Here is a 20,247-nt window from a genome sequence, read left to right on the forward strand (position 1 = left end):
ACTGAGAGATACTGTTTTTCTCTTGGGGCTAGGGAGGGGGCGGGGTGATGGGTATAGTGCGGTGAAGGGTAACGATGTGAGGCCCGCCACATATACTGTAGGTCACTCTCGTCATGGCCGTGATTCACCGGTCACAACGGCCGCCTTGTGTGAAACCACAGCAACGAGGGCAGAGGGTGGCTTGTGCTCTCCACACAAGTCTACCTGGCCTTAAGGGTAGAGCCACTGCCAACGCCAAGGTGGGAAAGATGCACTGTAGATACACAATGGATTTACCATCATTCAGTGTTGTGTGATGGGAATGTGGTCCCAGTCCTTGCCATCACTGGAGCAGTGGGAGTTTCTAGAAAATGTTGCCCCACAGGACTAATGAGTTCAGTGCTGACTTGTTCTTATCAGGCAAATATGCCATTTCCTGCCCACTGTGAAGAGGGCGACCGATAAATATTTTGCATTCTCATCATGAAACACTTAACGGAGGTTTTTGTGAGCAGTGAATTTTATTACGTATTGTTCTGTGCTATTCTGTGTTTGTGTAAACGTTCTGTGTAGTGATTTAATGTAATGTAAATTACATAAGTCTGTCTGGTTAAAAGGCAGCTCTATCAACAAGTCAGGGTTTTTTTTTTTAAGGGTAAAACAGCGCCCTCTGCTGTACATCCAGGATTTGAGCTTGTGGAAATCAACAGCAAGAGATGGTCAGCCTAAAGTTATATTTCTAGTATGCCTCCAAAACAGCTACTAAATCAAATATTTATGGTCAGTATCAAGCAAACACAGAGCCATGTTTCATATCCACTGAACATGTGCATGTCAACAACATTGCAACATTGACATACATTTGCTAACCTGGACCAGACCAGACATTTCAAAGCTGAAATTAGTTAACTTAATTACTTAAATTATAGCAATTCTTTGTCAAGTATGCAGATATTGCGTGTGCACCGGCACTGAAATGTGAGAGTATAACAAACCTGTCTAATTATGAATTCATAAGTGCACTAAAACATAATGGCATGTGTCTGAAGGATAACAGAGGAAAATGTTTTTGTTCTGTACACATGTTGATGTTTTAGGAACTTTTTATGTGTTTGTTGACTAGAGCCTGAATACGTAACCAAATACACAAGTGGCTAAAACTGAGGACAATAAAGCATTTCAAGTGGGCAGTAATTTTAGGGAACACTTCAATTTTTCCTGCCTTCAAAGTTAGATCATCATTGTAAGTCTAGAAATATTTCAACCTTCAAACATTTCAACAGTCTTTAGGAGCATTTTAAGACTAATGCATTTGGATTTGAATGTGCAGTATAAAAGATCATAAATAAGCCTTTAGCACCATCTTATGGTCATAAAATGGAAGTGGGCTTGGACCTCAGCAAAATGGAACACAATAACATGCTCAACAAGACCCACATAAGATTTACAAGTGTGTGAATGATGAATAACAACAGCTTATAAAGTAGGGATAAAACAGAAATATTTTATATGTAAGATACTAAAGGCATAGTCTAGATATTCAACAAATGTATTCAACTCTTATTTGTTTGCAAGTTCCAACAATATAGTGAGATTGATCTGAACATAAACCAAGTGAACACTAGACTTTATCCTGGGATTATAATCATCATTCATTGTAATCCCCAAACCATGATCTTTGTATTCTTTAATGAGCATAAATCAAGAGCATTAAAATGTAAACTTGTAAAATGCTTGGAACTGATATTAGCATGGAATAATGCAACAGAAGAGAGTACGGAGAATACAGAGAAAAATACAACTGCATTCTGCTTTGAGAGCAGAACAGGCCGCAGCTGTTAAACCCTCTGAAGTTGTCATGGGTCAATCAACGAAACACCAAAGGAGGAGGAGGGTGTCCACCTCAATACCAGTGAACTCACTAATATAACCTTACCGCCACTCCTAAAATCAAGCAAGCACTGATACTGTGCTATGAGCTCAAATGTCCTATGAGCTCAAATGTCCTATGAGCTCAAAAAATGATCTAATGATTCGTTTTATATCGTTTTACATCAAAATAAATCAAGAGTGTTAACATTTAAACTTCCAATATGCCAGGAACTGATGGTGCCATTGAATAATGTAATAGAAGACTGTACCGTCTACAGAAAAGAACAAAACTGCCCTCTCCTCAGAGAACAACGTCTATTCCCTTTAAATAAGAGTTAATGTCAGGTTCATCAGCTGTCAGATATAGTTCCGGCAGCGCACTGGCTTTGAACACTCCCTCATACGGACTTTCCCTTTCTCGTCTGTGACTTCCATCAGCGCTAACATTACCTCAAGTTTTGTAGCTAATATACGTCACTGACACGGATCACCACATCTCCAAATCAGATAAGAGGTCTCAGTGACGACCAAGAGAACATGGATAACGTAAGTGGATAAGACAACAAATCGAATTTCTCCCACAAAACCGCCATTCATACATTTTTTTCTCTCCCTCAAGTGCTTACGTGACTTTCTGAGGATAGCATCTCCTGGTTTCCTGTTTTTAGGACTGACTTTTCCTAGAAAGGGGCCCAAACACCACTAGAGGGAGTCTTCTCAACAGCAAAAAGATCATGTCATTCATGAAACTCCACCCCTCACAAAAAAAAAATATCATAATAATAACAAATTAAAGTTCCTGAAATTACATTTAGGGCAGCTAAGTGGTCTTTCCAGACACAAACTAGAGTACATACTTTGAGAGTTTCCAGCTCAGAGTCCACAGAGCATTCCTTTAGAGAGAGTGTGTGTGTGTATGTGTGTGTGTGTGTGTGTGTGTGTTTGTGCAAGTGTGTCACTGACAGATGGGAGGTGCACTGTTAATACCACACTCAGTAAAGACTACCAGATGTTTGGGAGCCGCTCTCCACCCCAATGCCAGCCCCCCTTTCACAACACACTACGCCACAGCGAAAACAGAGTCAGAGAGAGAGAAAGAGAAAGAGAGAGAGAGAGAGAGAGAGAGAAAGAGTAAAGTGAGTAAGGGAGCAAGCAAGAGAGAGAGAAATGGACAGAGGGGTGGGAGCTAGGAGAAGTAAACATGCAAAGTGAGAGGGGGAGAGACAGAGTGTGACTGAAGAAGAGAGAGAGGACAGAGAGGTAAACACAGAGAGAGAGAGAATAGAGCGGCGTGTAAAGGAAGGAGAGAGAGAGAGACAGAGAGAGAGAGCAAGAGAACGCAGGACGAAAGAACAGCATGAGAGTGAACACAACAGCGAAAAACAAGCACATGGGAGAGGCTGTCCTCATGTGAACCAGCAGGTCAATGGGTTCGCCCGTTCCAGGACTTCACGTCAAAATAGGAACCAATACCAGGCATGGAGTGCCAGCACACGGACCGGACCAAACTAAACCGAGCCCCCACCACCACCACCACCACCCTGTTGCACACACAGACATACACACACACATACACACACCCCTGGCTGAGCACACCCACAGTGTTATGCATGGGGCACTGTGACGCACTTACACAGAGAAGTGCAAAAAACGCACTCATTCACACACAACACACACACACACACACAGAGACACACACACACGCACATGCACACAACATACACACACACACACACACACACACACACACACAACACACACACAACACACACGCACACACACACGCACACGCACACGCACACGCACACGCACACACACACTCAAACTCAGAGCATGTGGATCAATGTGAGACACTATACAGTGATACAGCATATGACCACACACACACACACACACACACACACACACACACACACACACACACACAGAGAAAGAGAGAGAGGTGGAGGAGAAAATGTGGTTCCTTACCAGGTATAGTCGAAATATGTGCAAACCAGTTCCCAGCGACGGCAATAAAAGCCTAGCCAGCAGTTGCACCCCATGGGGGGGGGGGGGGGGGGGGGTGGGGGGGGGTTGTCAGCACACCCACATAAAGGAGGGAAGGAAGGTGTCTGCAGCTAGCTAGAGAGAAGCAACTACAGAAAGCAAAGGAAGGGGCTAAGTCATGTGGGGAAGAATTGAGACCGAGATCTGCACTGAGAGAGAAGAGAGAGAAAGAACACAGTGTAAGAGAGCGAAAGACAAGAAGAGCACGAGGGAAAGGAGAGAGGAGAGAGAGAGAGACAGGGAGAGAGAGAGAGGTAGGCTAAGCTGAGTGTGTGTGTGTGCGAGTGCGTGTGAGACAGAGTAGGTGTGTGCGTCAGTAGCTGAGTGTGTGTGTGTGCGTCAGTAGCTGAGTGTGTGTGTGCGAGTGCGTGTACAGTATGTGAGACAGAGTGAGTGTGTGCGTGAGTAGCTGAGTGTGTGTGTGTGTGCGAGTGCGTGTATGTGAGACAGAGTGAGTGTGTGCGTGAGTAGCTGAGTGTGTGTGTGTGCGAGTGCGTGTATGTGAGACAGAGTGAGTGTGTGCGTGAGTAGCTGTCTGCTGCTCTGTGTTTCGAGGAGTGAGACAGCGGGGGTAACAGAGTTCAGAGCTGCGAGAGAATAAGAGTGTTATTCTCATCCAGCCCGCCAGCTCTTACACAACAACACAGCAAGGACAGCCAGTCCCCTCTCTCTCCTCTCTCTTTTCTATCACTCTCTCTATCTCTCCATCTTTGCTCGCTCACTCGTGCGCACTCACTCTCTCTCACTCTTACTCTCTGCTCTGTTCGTCTCTCCTCACCCATTTTTCTCCTCTAATCTCTAGCTCTATCTCCTCCTTCCTTTGCAGGGGAGCAGGTTGTTTTTCATCAGCAAAATGTACAGTTTCCATTATGAGTGGCTTCAAGGGGCTCCTTCAGGTTTTTTCCTACTCCCCCCGCCAACTCCTTCTCCCCTTTGGAGGGTGGGTGGTTGTGGGTGAGGGGTGGGGGCTGACTGACTGCAAAGAGCGCGTGCAGCCCCTCACGCCTCCACCATGCCAACATGCCTGAGGGCAATGTGGCTACAGCGGACATGGGGGTGTGGGGGTTGGGGGTGTGGGGGTTGGGGTGCTCCATAAGCGCTGGGCATGGCTTGTTCAACCAACTCAACCACACTTGTCAACACCACGTCTTATTCAGTTTCCTATCAAATGTGCCCAGACCAAGAGATCTATGCCAGTGTGTAGGCCATTAGAGAGCAACTGGATAGAAAGTTGAGTGAACACTGACTCAACTATTTTGGATAGAAAGTTGAGGGAACAGCCAAAACATCAACTGATTGATTGATTGATTGTTTGATTGATTGGTTGATTAATTAGTCGGTTGATCCATTAATTATGAATACTAAAACAAATGGACCTCTAAGGCGACGGTTCTAATGATCCATATTATGTTCAAACTGCCTCTAAAGGCTGCAGGATCACAGAAGCAAGCCCCCATTGCCATAACCTGACATGAGAAGAAAGAGGATAGAGGAAAGACCCAGAACGAATGCAAACAATAAAGAAAGAATGAAGAGGAAAGGAAGAGAGAGAGAGAGAGAGAGAGAGAGAGAGAGAGAGAGAGAGAGAGAGAGAAACACACGCAAAAGACAGAAAGCACAAGGGGTTTTACCATGCTAACCGCACGCTGTTCAAGTGGCCATCTGAGGAGAAGATAGCTAAGCCTTTGATCCTCAATAACCACATTAAAGGCTTTCCTCCCTCCTTCACACTCTCCCCCAGTCTTTAGCAGATGGTTTAGACTACCAAAGAGCACTGATCGGCCAGCACATGAGACAATGATATAGATTCTTGTCAGCAAATAGATCCACCCATGTGCGTGTAATGCATACAGATTTACTGAAACTGGTATCAGGCTATTTCCTTGGAATGTCAGCTTGTTAATTCCACCCATCCATCTCCTTGATGAGAAGAAAAGGAAAGAGATCAAAACACTCTTTCCGAAGATTTAAAGGGGAGGTCAGCAGTAACACATTTGAGGAGGAGTAGTCAGACATGTGTAGCTGCACACAAGCATACAATGTGACGGGTACACAGAGTGCCTCATATCAGGAAGAGCCATCGTTTTGTGGCCTCCGTGTAGACAAGAGGAACCCTTCAGTCATACACGCAGACACACACAGCCACACACGCAGACACACACCGACACAAACACAAACAAGCACAGACAGACACTCTAACACACATTATAAACACTTCTTTGCATACATCCCATGCATAGTAATGTCAGTGGTTCCCCACATCCGTTGGTAATTTCAAAAACAAAAACAAACATGCTGTTCCCCCTTATAAAACCGCAAGAGGCTAAAGAGCTGCAGATGACCTATTTATGTGAGACGTTTGCGTCAATCGAGGCTAATAATGGGCCAAGTGAATCAGATAGTGTGGTCGACTGAGATCACTACAGCATTTAGTCATTTTGAAAACACTTCGACCACGTCAAAACAATCACATTTAGTTTCTTTTTGTTTTGTTTTGTTTTGAGCAAAAGTATGTGAACTTGTCTGTGTCTGTCTGTGTGTGTGTGTGTGTGTGTGTGTGTGTGTGTGTGTGTGTGTGCGTGTGTGTCTGAGCTGATGTCTGTGTCTGAGCCACACATTCAATCATATTCCTAACCCAAGCAGTAGACATTTTTCCATAGTAAAAAAAAGTGTGAATAAATATTAAAAAATGTAAAAACTATTCCAGACTGAATATGTTGAAATCTAACGCCAAAGCAAATTTCAACACATGGAAATATTCTTCTCTTAAATCTACACCAATGTCTGTCTCTGATATGTGGCGCAATGTGACACCATGAGGTTGTCCCCGAAAATATACATGTGCTAAAATGGCAGGAAAGGGTGCCAAAGCAAGAGAAGTTTGGAATGGCTTCTGTGCACATCTGATTCATGAAGCTGTGAGAGTGTGTGTGCGTGCAGTAGGGCCACTCTGCATAGTCACACATTTAGACTTTGGGAGGGCCATATCCAAGGCCAGACATGTTTGGTGATTTTTATAATGCCAGGAATGCTTAGATTCACATGTTTGCCAGTGGGTTGACCAGAATGACTTTCACCTATCCTGTCTTTACCTGTCTGTGGTCTGTGATTGTCTGGAGTTATACAAAACAACTTATGGACTATATATGTTTATTAATTTGATTACGTTTATTTATCAGCTTGATTGTTTGCGTTTGTTTTGCAACATATAATTTTGCACAATAAATCAGATGCCCACACATTTATCTTTCTCTTTACACTTTTTTGTGTGGTGTGCATGTGTGTATACAGAATCTCTTCCTGATTTATAGTAAAAGGAGAAGAACATTTACAAAAACACACACACACACACACACACACACACACACTCACACACACACACACACACACTCACACACACACACACTCACCTCCCTATCCAGTGGTTAAGGGTGATGAGGGCCCCCAAGAGGAAGTAGACAAGCGTAAGTAGCGTGAGTAGACAGGCCTCCTTCCCAGCACCAGCATCAGACACTCCTCACGCTCACGCCACTGCACGGTCTACAGACAGAGAAAAGCATACGCTTTTATCAGCCAGTGAGAGACAATGGGGAAGGGGGAAGGGGGGGTGGTATGCATGCAAGTTAACCAGAGCAGTGGAGATGCAAATATATGCATGCACAGACAAATACAGCCCAGAGCAACGGTAAACAGCAGTAGTGTATTCTCGGGCCATACCTACATCCACAGAGGATATGTGATCTAGAGTTAAATACAGAATGATTGTTTTGTTTTACAAAGCCTCAAAGAGTATCCAATCTTAATGAAGGCCCAGATGGAGACTGTACCAGTGTTGTGTGCACATGTGAGTACTGTACAGGAGGGAACAGCCAAAACACTCAGGCCAGGACTTCCAGGTCTCTTTCTATCTGCCAAAAGTCAAAGCACTTATTTTAAATCTACCTGACAGTCAAAATCCACTGCCCACACAATTACTGACGGCAAGCTTTGGGATAATTGCAGGGCGTGCGCAGGTGGGATTTCATCACAGACTCCACACAGGAGAGAGAGAGAGAGAGAGAGAGAGAGAGAGAGAGAGAGAGAGAGAGAGAGAGAGAGAGAGAGAGAGACAGAGACAGAGAGCGAAAGAGGTAGGGAGAGAGAGTGAGAGAGAAAGAGGGGTAGAGAGAGAGCCGTTTTCCCGAAAATTGACAGACCTTGTGGAATGATGTTAGCCGCGGCGGACTTCCCGTCGTGTTCCTTGGCTCCATGGCGGCGGCGCCTCTGTGGGAGTGTGCTGTGTGCTCGCTCGGCCTCCCGGTGGTGTCATTAGGTAGTTTCAGGATCAGACGGAGAAGGTGAGAAGACTGTGAGTCAGATGCCAGCAACCCTAATGTATGAAAGAGAGAGGGAGAGAGGAAGGGAGGGAGGGAGGAAGGGAGAAATGTGAAAGAGAGAGAGGGAGTAGCTTACACCTCTGAGAAAGTGCCTTTTATTTGTTTCCAGTCACCACATTAATCATAATCTCTCACCCTTCCCTCCCTCACACGGTTACAGGAAGGCCCAGTTTTCCCAGCACCCCTTGAGGCTCGGTAGTGTTGCGCAGATTACTGGTAACCCAATCACACCGGTGCGTGACCCGCCACCACGACCCTTTGGCCTCCCGTCACGACCTAGCCTGCCAGGATGTGAGGACGTTCCGCCTCCACAAAGCCTGGAAGCCTTTAGCCGTCATAAACACATGGGCGTGTTTAAAGTTCAAGTTAAAGTGAAATCACCTGTTGATGGGGAGATCTATCAGCGTTTTTTCACCTAAACGCCACAGGGAGAAGGGTAAACAACTTAGAGAAGGTGATATAGTTACGAATCACAACATCATCACTCTACAGTGGGTGAATCCAGTAATGTCATGCTTGCATAGAAGATATTTCTCTTCTTTTTAAAAATAAAAATGGCTCACTGGGATGACTTATTAGGACAGATAACTGAGCAGTGTTTAAAACCCTGGATGACCACTGCTTTTTATATGATTACACAGTCATAACATGGTGTACAAGACTAGTAGAGAATGAGAACAAGAACTACCAGCCAAGTAAAAACAACAGATATTTAGAAGCCTTGGAACAAAATATGGGGAATGCTACAACAGCTGGTCACACAGCTTGTATAGGCCTTCCGTGAGACAGGGATGACACTGTCCACTTCAATCCCTCACGCCCATCAGACCTGAGTCTATCTATTCCCTCTCTGAATGTCATGTGCAGACACGCACCGTGCCATCTGCTTATTAGAGATACAATGTCACACACCAGGACCAAATCCCCACCCCACCTCTCACCCTCAAATCAAACACCATCTCCCAACACACACGAAAGAGAGAGAGAGGGAGGGGGGAGAGAGAGAGAGAGAGCTTTGGAGTCTGGTGTCAAATCTCCAACACATCATCTGGGCTGAGGGACAAAGCCAAGGGATCCGTGGGAGTTGAACGCAGCTCTGGTTTCTGACTGCCAGGCCGACACAGGGGAGGCGGCTGCAGCAGTTGCGGCAGTAGCAGCAGCAGCCACCACCTCCTGGATGCTCATCAAACAGGACAGCGTGCTATGGTGCCCCATATATGACTGCTAAAGATAGGGCCCACCCCCAGGGGACAGCCACCATGATGAAAACGCTGAAGGAAAATGTTTCATACCAGGGGGAAATGGGCCAGATTCAGACAATGTAAGCTTAGCTTGGATACATCATTAATCACACTAAGAGGAGACAGTTTGAATATATAGATAAATGAAAGTTGGTACATTATCCCTGATGCTGCCCATGTGTGTACACAGCAAGTGTGGTTCTCATATAAATGAGTAGTGGCCATATATCTTTAGCCACTGCCATCCATCATGGCATGAAACTGTATACCCACTTAGTGATAATTTAGTCAAAAGGAAAAAACACAACTCCATGTGAGTAAATTGTTGTTTTATGTTTTATGCTACATATCTTTCGTTTCCTTTAGTATTCCATGATAAGGCATGAAAACACTAAAAAGCACTGACACGTGGTAGGTAGCATGGTAGCCGACTGCATAATCCTACACTTGAATAATTTCAAGATGGGGTCACGGATAGAGAACATTTATGTAACAGAGAGAAATTGGAGAGGAGGGAAAACTTCTTTGTGTGTCCCTTTAAAAAGCCAGTGATGTTCTGGCTATTTCCCTTGTATGGATGTAGCATATGCCTAAAAAACAGCAAGGATTACAAGTCACAAAACATAAATTTGGAGTTTAAGCCAATAAACTTGACTGGCAGGTCTGAATGTTGCATATCTCACAACGTTGAAACAAATTCAGTGGATAACTTTGACATTAACAGAAATGTCATACGCTATTTTTTTCTTTTTAAGCATTCAGAGACAAAACATCCACAGAGTGAGGCTCAGTGCTTTATCCTCCGCTCTATGAATTTTAAATCAGTTAGAGCAGAGGTTGGCGTGTCCAGCATAAACAGCCTTCCGAGGAACTATTGCGCAACAGCAACTCTGTCATAAACAAGGCTGAACCACGAGGAACACGGCATTCATAGAACGATCTAGAAATAAAAAAATAAATGATACAAAAATTCCTGTAAATGCAATGTGCTATCTTGGCAGTGTGAAAAGTGGTACAATAATGTTTCATTCATTTGAATAAATTATAAATGTAGAACGCATACACACGCCCACTCAAACGACATAAATTGTAGCCTATACTATGTACTTAAGTTAGCAAAGAAACACATTTTTGTTGCAATAACAAATTTCACGCCTTTACAATCAATGCACAGTGCGCTTATTGTAAACACCTTACCTCAGCTGCAACCAACAAGCAAAACATGCAATACAGTTGCAAGACATCTAACGCCACAAGACCAAACGCTGGGTTCCGATGAATGCAAACAGATTCTGCAGGTGTCTCAAGCAGATAAATAGGGCAAACTAAAATCCTTTGCATCGAAGTAGGGGCGAGGGGTACGAGCAGGGAAAGTGCGCAACATGGAAAGGGGGCGGGTACGAGTGGCAAAAATAGTAGGCTGTCCATTCTCTGCTGAAGAGAGGAAAATAGCTAATTAAAATTCTATAATTAAATGAAACAGCGTACGTCCCAAGATATGTATCGCAAATCCTCAACAGAATTGGTAGCTAAGACTGTATCTCTTAACAGCCCAAATAAAACAGCAAAGGTGAGGAGATTGTTTTGGAATAGAAACCCCACCCCCTATGCGTTTGCAGGACTGAGGTCACTGAGTTCGAAATCACTACTTTGGTGCGTTCTTCAGTTCTGTCAATCAACTTCATTCTTGGTTTTCAAATTAAAGCTAGGTGATTAAAACGATTAAACACATAATCCAGCTATTTGCCACGGTGTTTTTTATAGGCTAATGTTGTTAACAACACTCATTTAAAACTGAAGTGGGCGAAGCATGATTTCAAAATACAAAATATCTTCAACTTGTTATAGACACCTAGGATAGCCTATAGTCCTGTATACTATTTTGTTATGTCTGTGGTGCCTGATGTTTCTCTTTTCGAGTAGCCTAAATAATATGTTTTAGAAATATTTAATCCGGTCACAAGAGACATATTTATATATATTTTCCTAGACGAATTATGTACTCAAAGTGGATATGGAGAAAGCTGCGTTTCTTCATTCAACACTCGTTTTTAGGCTAGCTTGTTTGTGTAAGGATGCAGGGTGGTCAACAAGATGGGCTACGTTACGCAACGGTCTGACTCATAGCTGTGTCATCCACCTTCAAGTTCAGCTGTTGTATTGTGGGTAATTCAGTAGACCTATAGGCTATAGCATAAACTGACACATGACACTACACAGACAGAAAATGCAGGCACGGCAATAGTGTAGAACAAACTACAGTTGGGCCAACATCGCATCACATCACGTAATGTGGCTTTTATGTTTTACTGGCAACTTTGTGAGCCATCTCATGTTACTTTGTAGTATTAGTTGTTGAAAAGGTTACAGACCATGGGCCCCTAACCCGTTCCTTTCTACAATGGGGTGTAAGGCCTATTAGGGTGTACATGGAGAACTGTATTTTGAATTCTGAAGTCCTAAAGATAAACCCTACATAAAAGTCATCATGATGCTTTTGTTTTCCTAAGATAGGTACATGTTTAAACTATCCCATCAGTATTTCTGTAGGGCTTTTGAGGCTCTGTTAATGATACGAATGACAATTGGTCTTTGATTAAGCAACAACATGCAAAGTTAACAAGAGCGACATAGATCTGGCTACAGCCTGAGGGCGCCAGGGTCCAGTAGGCCCATTCGGGAATCCACCTCTGACAGTGACAGACATGACATTTGGTCATGTTCACATGCTAGGAGATGTAATCTCTAATGAGAAGGCTGTTAGCCTAACCATTACCCTTTTATGTCTGATTCAACATTTCATTTAATAATTAAAATAAAATGGCTGACTAAAAAAACAAACAAAACAATCCCAAACTTGATCCATCTCTGCTGGAGAGATCTTTTCATGAAGTTCTGCATCCTCTTTTTCTCTTGTGCAAAACGTTATTTCATCTCTGCCTTTTTTGTCTGTATCAGTACACAGGACTTGTTTCCTAGATGAATATGGCTTGTTTAAGTTCTTTTTTTAAACTGTAAATACTACTTTTTCTGTTTAGGGCGCTGGAAACATTATCATCGTATAGATAGATAGATATACTTTATTCTTCCCAAAGGGAAATTACAGTGTTCCAGCAGCACAGACAAACACAGCATTCACATACATACATACTGTATACACATAAATTATTAAAAAAATATTATTCCTCTCTCTGCTCTGGGGGGAGTCATTATAAAGTGCTATTGCAGTAAAAAGGCTTTCTGTATCTGTCCTTCTTACAGTTTGGCGTAGACTCCAACTTGAAGACACTTTTTTGTTTGACCAGTAAGTAGTGTAGTGGATGTGAGGTATTGTCCAATATATTTAACAGTTTGTGCAGCATCCTTCTCTCCACCACCAACTCCAGGGGCTCTAAAGCTGTCCCCAACACAAAGCCAGCCTTCTTTATGATTTTATTCAGTTCCTAGTGTCCTTGGCTGTAATGCTACTGTCCCAACAGATGGCAGAAAATAAAATTGCACTTGCAACAACACTCTACACTCTACAACATTTTGCACACATTAATTGACCTAAGCTTTCTCAAGAAATAGTCTGCTCTGACCCATCTTGTATACAGCCTCAGTGTTGTACCTCCAATCCAGTTTATTGTCTATAAGAACCCCCAAATATTTGTAGTTCTCAACAACTTTTACTTTCTCACCCAGTATTGAAATGGTATTTAGCTCAGGCCTGGCCCTCCTAAAGTCCACCACAATTTCCCTTGTCTTAGCCACATTCAAGACACGGTGGTTGCTCCTGCACCATGTCACAAAGTGGTCCACCAGTTGCCTGTACTCCGTCTCCCCACCATCACTGACATACCCCACAACTGCAGAATCATCTGAGAACTTTTGCAGGTGACATTGCTCAGAGTTGTACGGAAGTTTGAGGTGTACGAAAAGAAAAGGAGACAGCAAAGTCCCTTGTGGTGTCCTATGTTACTGACTACCTGCTCAGACACACACCCTTTCATTCTCACAACCTGTGGTCTGTCAGGTTATGACTCTTTAATAAACGTCATATTAGTGCAAAAAGTCAGTAGTGCACCAGTACCCCAGAGTTAAATATATCTGAAGGTATTAATTTTGCAGTCAAACAGGAATCTTTGCCTTTGCAATCCTATCAGCTTTCTCTGGAAGTTTACTTGACCTTCCAGACCTAAACTTCACCTCCGTTCCAGTTTCTTAGCCTACACTAATCGAGAAAACTGCTATGAATCTGGAGAGGCTTATGTAGCCTATTCTTATACTACGCCATCTTTGTGGGCATCAATTATTTTAAAATGCAATGTTAGACAGCTAGCTGTTGATACTTGGGAGAAGGTTTGAGAAGTAAAAGTTAAAAGAAATATTTAAAATATGCCTCGATGACAGATAATTTAATGATGATTATGAACACGTGATAGTCTTTAGTTTTACAAAAGTAGGCCTACTTAATTGGTTTTGTTCATAATGTTGAGAAGAATATCTGTAACTGGAACACTTTTGACAGTTCAAACATTTACAGACCACTGCACATCCAGCGGATGCCAAGTTTACAAGAGGATTACTGGAAATGCCTAGTGGGGAACTAATATGGTTACAGTAACAATGAGGCAACATAATGTTTGTGCCCCCCGTCCCAACCATAGACAGTAAAAGAAATGGACAGACAGACTCTGTCGTTTTCAGCAGGACTGAGGTCACGGAGTTTGAAATCAATACTTTGGTGCGTTCTTCAGTTCTGTCAATCAACTTTATTCTTCAGAAATAAACTTGATTTTCAAATTAAAGCTGTAGGTGATTAAGACGATTAAACACATAATCCAGCTATTTGCCACGGTGTTTTCTTTTTATAGGCTAATGTTAATAACACTCATTACAGTGCATGAAAATGCACTGTTCTGTTATCCGAAGTCTTCTTCTTCTTATTATTCTTCCCACCAAATTTCTGCGTCTAATTCAGCTTTAACCGTTTAACGTAGAAACTTCGTTCAAACTTTGTAACGTAGGTCTTGAAAAGGACACGTGGGGAATGTATTTTTTCACTTTTGTAAACTTTATACTTTTTGAGATATTAATAAAAAAACAAGCTTATTTTTCCCCATAGACTTTGTATTAGCACTATAACATCACAATGGACTAATTAACTTGATTTGCACCTGTATCAACTTCGAGCTGCTCACTACTAGGACCCATCAAAGGGCCAGTTAAACTGATTGCACCTGTATCAACTGCTTTCTGCTTAACTAGGCCAACTCTCTCTGTGTCTCTCCATTCTACAAGGATATAAGGCACATTCCATCCAACTTTCTATCCATTCATCCTCTTCAAACCATTCACTCATCCACCCATTAAACTATACATCAACATCCATTAAACAATCTGCCTATCAACATCCATTACACTATCTACATTCAACTTTTAAACTATATACTCTGTCTCGGGCTTTAAGCATACAATCTGGCTCTCTTAAGACTACCATTTCCTCTGCCCACAACTGTTTCAAAATATATGTCCTCACTACAATATTTCACTATTAAATAATTTAACTATTTAAACTACTCAACTATTGAACTGTTCAGCCATTTCAACTGTCAGTTGTTATCAACTATGACTCCTGCCAACTGTTTCCCAATAAAAGTTTGTTTGGCATTTTATGTTAATATACAGTATGTTTATATTTTCATGCACTGGTAATTTCCTCGAAATTACATTTTCTAGTTTAAAACTGAAGTGGGCGAAGTATGATTTCAAAATGATATTTTTTTATTATCTTCAACTTGTTCTAGACACCTAGGATAGCCTAATAGTCCTGTATGCTATTTTGTTATGTCTTAGGTGACTGATGTTTCTCTTTTTGAGTAGCCCATCCTAAATAATACGTTTTAGAAATATTTAAAATAACGTATTCATTCCACACACAGACTGAACGTCCCCACGTCATCAGACTGAGACACGTTGAAGAGGACGTGACGTTTAAACCTGTGACAAATGTGGTGAACGCAAGTTTACATCGAAGGTAAGGCTTTTTGAAATATAATGTTAATGATCTTGCCCTGATTTAAGATAGTTTGATTGCGCGGTCGAATTATGATACATGGTGTTATCATAATGTCATGTAACTTTCCAAGATATTTGCCATCGCCAACATGTGTAACGTTAAACTAACTTCACTAAACCAGTTTCGAGTTTTTGGTTTAACGTTAATCTGTTTTGGCTCGACAGCTGGTCAACATGGGTCTGTTAAGGTTCGCAAATTAATTGAAATTGAGGGGGAAATCTGCAAGTCAGAGACATGGTAGTTCCCTCTTCACGTGTTACCTCATTCATGGCTAACGTTAGCTCAGTGTTAGCTGGGTGACTGAATATCGTTGCTAGTAGCCTGCCTGAATTAAACGCTTAAAAAAAAACAAAAAAAAACATTCGAGTTATGATCTGTGTGTCACCGAGTCTAACATTTGTGTGCGTTTCATATGGGAGGGGGGCTATATTATGAATGTTTTGCAAAACAGCCCTGCGCGGGAAGCTACTACGGGCGCGTAACTGAAGCGTTCAGTCTGGTGCAGCTACTGCAGACGCAACGCGAACGGAACGCTTCAGTTACGCGCCTGGTGTAGCTTCCCTGTAATGTTACATTCCTGTGGACGACAACAGTTGTCTGTCAAGTGGTCAGAAAAATTGCATTTTATATTTCAGGTATGGATTCGCTGAGTGGCCCATTGGGCATGTTAGCAAGTGTCGGCTGTGGACTCTTACTTGGCTGGTATTTCAGAGGGCGGTTTGGGAAACCCATCAGAGGTGCAGGTGCAAGAACAGACGGTGCTGGAGATGAGAGCGAGACGTCCTCCATGGGAACCAGCGAGGAGCTGAAGTTGATTTTGGTGGTGCGAAAGGACCTCAGCATGGGTAAGGGTAAAGTTGCTGCTCAGTGTTCTCATGCGGCAGTGAGTGCCTACAAGCAACTGCAGCGAAGAGACCCTGATCTTCTGAAACAGTGGGAGTACTATGGACAGCCCAAAGTTGTGGTGAAGGCCGACGACGAACAGAGTCTTTTGGAACTTTGGCGAAAGGCTAAAGAACTCGGACTACCCGTCAGTTTAATTCAAGATGCCGGCAGAACCCAGATAGCACCAGGTTCTCGGACAGTTCTTGGAGTGGGCCCTGGGCCTGGCGATGTAATAGACAAGGTTACAGGGCATCTGAAACTATATTGAATGTATGCAACACTTATGGTTGTGGTCTAGAAATACAAAACCAGTGCTTTCTAGGATTATTAAAATGTTTTCACACGACACAAGTTTCCATTGTTTGACCATTTATTTTAAGAAGCAATTAGTTTCACCTGTTCAATCATTGAATGTATGAGGATATTTTTCTTTTTTGCATTTTAAGTGTATATACAGAGAGGGGACTACTGGGTTAATCAGGCATCTATTTTAAATCACAATTCTACCATTATATATTCTACATTATATCTCATCCTTTAATCAGAGCTGATTTTTTTTTTAAGGAAAAAAAGAGAAAAATAATCACCGTCCTCCCACACATACATAGGCATTATCTGACAGTCAAATAGTACAACAATAACAGCAAGGTTTCCCTTGACTGAACCATACAGTAGAGGGTTATTCAAACATTCCCTGCGTGAGTCTGCTCTCTCAGTTTGTGCTCGTAGTGTCATTGCAAGGGCCAGCTTTACATCCAAACACAACACAGACAATGGTTATACTGTATTTTCCACACAACAGTAATCTATGCATTAGAACCCATTTGGATTGCTCCATATGTATACATTATTTGGTCGAGTCTAGATCACATCCAGGACAAGTCCTGGGCAGAGGGGGGGCTAACTAATTGAGTATGATCAGAAAGTAGGAAATGATAGTGGTTTCTCAGAGGAGCAGCATGTATGTGGTTTAAGCACAAACAAGGTTTGAAAACAAAGCTTTAACAAACAAGAAGTTTTTGTATGTGGGGGAGAGTGCCATTGGTAGTCAACTTCATTGGTCGTCAATGTAATTTGCAAACCCCCATGATGTGCACATCTGTGCACTAAAAGGTTAAGTGTATAAGAGTATGGTGTTTTTCTTTTAAATAAAGTGACTTACACCAAATAGTAAGGTCAGGATAAATTGAAAAGTCAAAAAATAGGACATCAAGGTTAGTAGGTTTTATATTCTTTCTGTACAGTCATGAACAATGACCTAGAACACCACGATATCCAGCATACACACACTGTAGCACAAGGATAGGGAGAGGTTAGTCAAACACACAGATCTAAAGAATAGCATTTCTTTTTCCTTTTTTTCTGTCTTTTTTTGTTGTGTGTGTATTATCCCTCTTCAAATGGAATGGTCCCCACATGAGAGCACTGGTAACTTACTGCACAAGGGAAAGTCATCTGTAGCACACAGAATAAACAAAAAAATACACTCATGACTTTCACACTTTCACCTGCATAGGCCAGGGTAGGGTTGAACTCACCAGAACTCAACACGTCTGTACGCCAACTCAATAGGTCTCATCTGAAGAGCTATACAACCCCCATGTTGTACACCAATATTTTGTAGTGTCGTCATGGAAGTGGCAGTCTTGTTTTCAAATACTGTATTTTGGAACAATGTATTTTTCCTGCTTTTTCTCTGAATATACAATATTTGAATGCATTTTAAAGACAGACAGAACAAGCTGCTCTCACACACACACATACACACACACACACGCGCACACACACATTAGAATGAACAGAGTCTACATTAATTTCTTCTCAATGCCAAGTGCAATTCTGATGCTTCACAAAAGACCTTATTAAGGAGGGCTTCATTTTCCCCACCACAAGTCCTCCACTTTGACATGAATCATTCCCCTTTTAAAAATAAAATAGACAAAAAAATTAAAACTAATTAGATTTATGGAATGTGAAAAAATAATCCCCGTGATTCCAAATTTTTCTCTCTCTCTTCCTAAACAGAAACAAAGTGAAGTCCTTCATAAAAGTGTAAAAGGAAAATAACAGCCAAAAAAATATTTTATATAAAAAAAAAGAGGGAAGGGAAAACATTTGCTTGCTTGTCGTCTTGAATGAAAAGAAAAACAAAAAATAGATGACAGAGCAGTTTGGAGAACTGGAGGAGAGGTGGATGGATTGCTCCGAGCTGTTGGGAAGGCCAGCAAGTGCCGAAGGGATGGAGAGGGGGGGGGGGGGGGGAGCGGAGCGGGTCAGGTTGGAAGGTTCGGTCTTTACATGCCGTAGCCGAATCCGGCTGGGGCTGGGGGTGGCTGGGCATAGCCGGCCGGCGCTCCTGTGTAGCCGTAGCCGTAGGCCTGCTGAGGGGGGACGGCCACGCTGGGTCCTGCAGTCAGCATCAGCTGAGGTGTTCCTTTAACAGGTCACAAACAGACTACATCAGAAATGTGGAAAACCTCACCTCCCAACAACCTTCATTCACCAGTGAACTGGAAATTAAACCCCTTCCAAAAATGACATCAAACAATTACAGTTATAGATATCATTATTGAGGACCTTTGGCATCCTTTGAAAGCTGTGGGACTAATAGTAGTAACCGACCGCGAGTCTACTGCAACTACTACTGAGACTCACCATAAACAATTGGCTGTGTTTCGGTGGCCTGTTCCTCCTCTTTCCTGAGTGATTCAGAGGTCTCCAGCTTGTCCACCTGAGAGGTAGAGAGAGAGAGAGAACATTTAAGGTACATTCACCGATTAGATTAGAGAAGTTGCCACGCAAGCCAAATCACTGGTGTTCCTCCGTTGCGCAGCGCAAATTTAAACCTGTAATTTGATTGGTGGGACAAAAGCAAGCAACGGGAGTGAGGTGAAGTATTTTACAGTTTGATTCTTGCCTGTGATGCGTCATTGCCAAGATCACCAGTAAAGGAGGGAAATTATCCAGACATTTTGGTGCCTACCTAGAGTCTAGTGCACTTTCAAGTCAATTACAAATCCCATTCTAGTCCATTTCTGTTCTCTGCACTAATGATTAATCTTTTTTTTTTTGTAATTGTTTTTGAATAGTTTGACATGGTTGGCAGCTGGATTACTGCTTTTGACACTACAGCCGAGATGGAATGCCAATTTCCGTTCCCATGGTAACCTATTGTAGGAATGTACAGTCACATAAAATACGGAGCCAGTAAAGACCATCATCCAGGATCCCACCATTTTTTCCCCCTTTTGTCTACAAGATAGAGAACTTAAGTCATTTGAACGCTCAGGGCAAAGGTGTGCAGCGCATAGCAAATTCAAAAAGTGCCAGTGGGCTTATATGCTCAATTTTATGTCTGTGCAGGTGCAGTCGTTATTGTTTGCCATGAACTCTGGACTGAAATTCACAATACGCTGCAGGTAAATTGCAACGTGAAAGAAATGCCATGTAACTGACAATGTGCCCAGTAGTTTCATTAAGCCTCAAAGGGATAGCTCAGAAAAAAATAAAATAAAAATTAAGCTTGGAAACCCAGCAAATGTGCCTCAGCCAATTAATTGAATTTCAAGAGGTAAGAACTAGCGAAAATCTGTATTTAGTTTTTTTTCTAAGCTAGGCCTTCAAGTTTGTAAATCACCTCAATTTGTCAGAACATGTTGATCTTTACTGCAGCTTTTCACCTGCATATCGTCCTCCCCTGTCTGCCACGCCAAATCATCTATCTGCAGAAAGTGGGTTCAGTTCACTACATCAATCAAGGAGTTAGTCTTGTTAAAGGAAATACATG

General features: G+C 42.4%; 2 protein-coding genes and 1 long non-coding RNA gene across 10 annotated transcripts in view; 1 reads left to right on the forward strand and 2 right to left on the reverse strand.

The window, feature by feature from the left end:
• The window catches only part of LOC121709311, a 54,885-nt gene extending 43,865 nt beyond the window's left edge, over positions 1–11,020 (reverse strand). For 2 of the 4 annotated variants that reach the window (XR_006031904.1, XR_006031902.1), the window contains exons 1-4: positions 10,712–11,020; positions 8,409–8,688; positions 8,094–8,266; positions 7,308–7,437 (exon numbers count right to left, since the gene is read on the reverse strand). This is a non-coding gene — a long non-coding RNA (uncharacterized LOC121709311). The remainder of the gene's footprint in view (positions 1–7,307; positions 7,438–8,093; positions 8,267–8,408; positions 8,689–10,711) is intronic. The other 2 variants (XR_006031905.1, XR_006031903.1) reach the window with 2 other exon arrangements.
• Positions 11,021–15,438: 4,418 nt separating this feature from the next.
• ptrh2 (peptidyl-tRNA hydrolase 2) lies at positions 15,439–16,811 on the forward strand. The gene is made up of 2 exons (XM_042092578.1): positions 15,439–15,533; positions 16,211–16,811. Exon 2 carries the CDS (start codon positions 16,213–16,215, stop codon positions 16,726–16,728), a length of 516 nt encoding a protein of 171 aa, XP_041948512.1. The 5' UTR covers positions 15,439–15,533; positions 16,211–16,212; the 3' UTR covers positions 16,729–16,811.
• Position 16,812: 1 nt separating this feature from the next.
• LOC121709307 (clathrin heavy chain 1-like) overlaps positions 16,813–20,247 on the reverse strand; it is a 42,567-nt gene continuing 39,132 nt past the window's right edge. For 4 of the 5 annotated variants that reach the window (XM_042092571.1, XM_042092570.1, XM_042092573.1 and 1 more), the window contains 2 exons: positions 19,116–19,191; positions 16,813–18,894 (listed from right to left, as the gene is read on the reverse strand). In XM_042092571.1, the coding sequence (XP_041948505.1) occupies positions 18,755–18,894; positions 19,116–19,191 (216 nt within the window). In that variant the 3' untranslated portion in view covers positions 16,813–18,754. Of the gene's footprint in view, positions 18,895–19,115; positions 19,192–19,533; positions 20,183–20,247 lie in introns of those variants that run through there. The other variant, XM_042092574.1, reaches the window with a different exon arrangement.

Source organism: Alosa sapidissima, chromosome 5, assembly GCF_018492685.1.
Source record: "Alosa sapidissima isolate fAloSap1 chromosome 5, fAloSap1.pri, whole genome shotgun sequence".
Classification (NCBI taxonomy): domain Eukaryota; kingdom Metazoa; phylum Chordata; class Actinopteri; order Clupeiformes; family Clupeidae; genus Alosa; species Alosa sapidissima.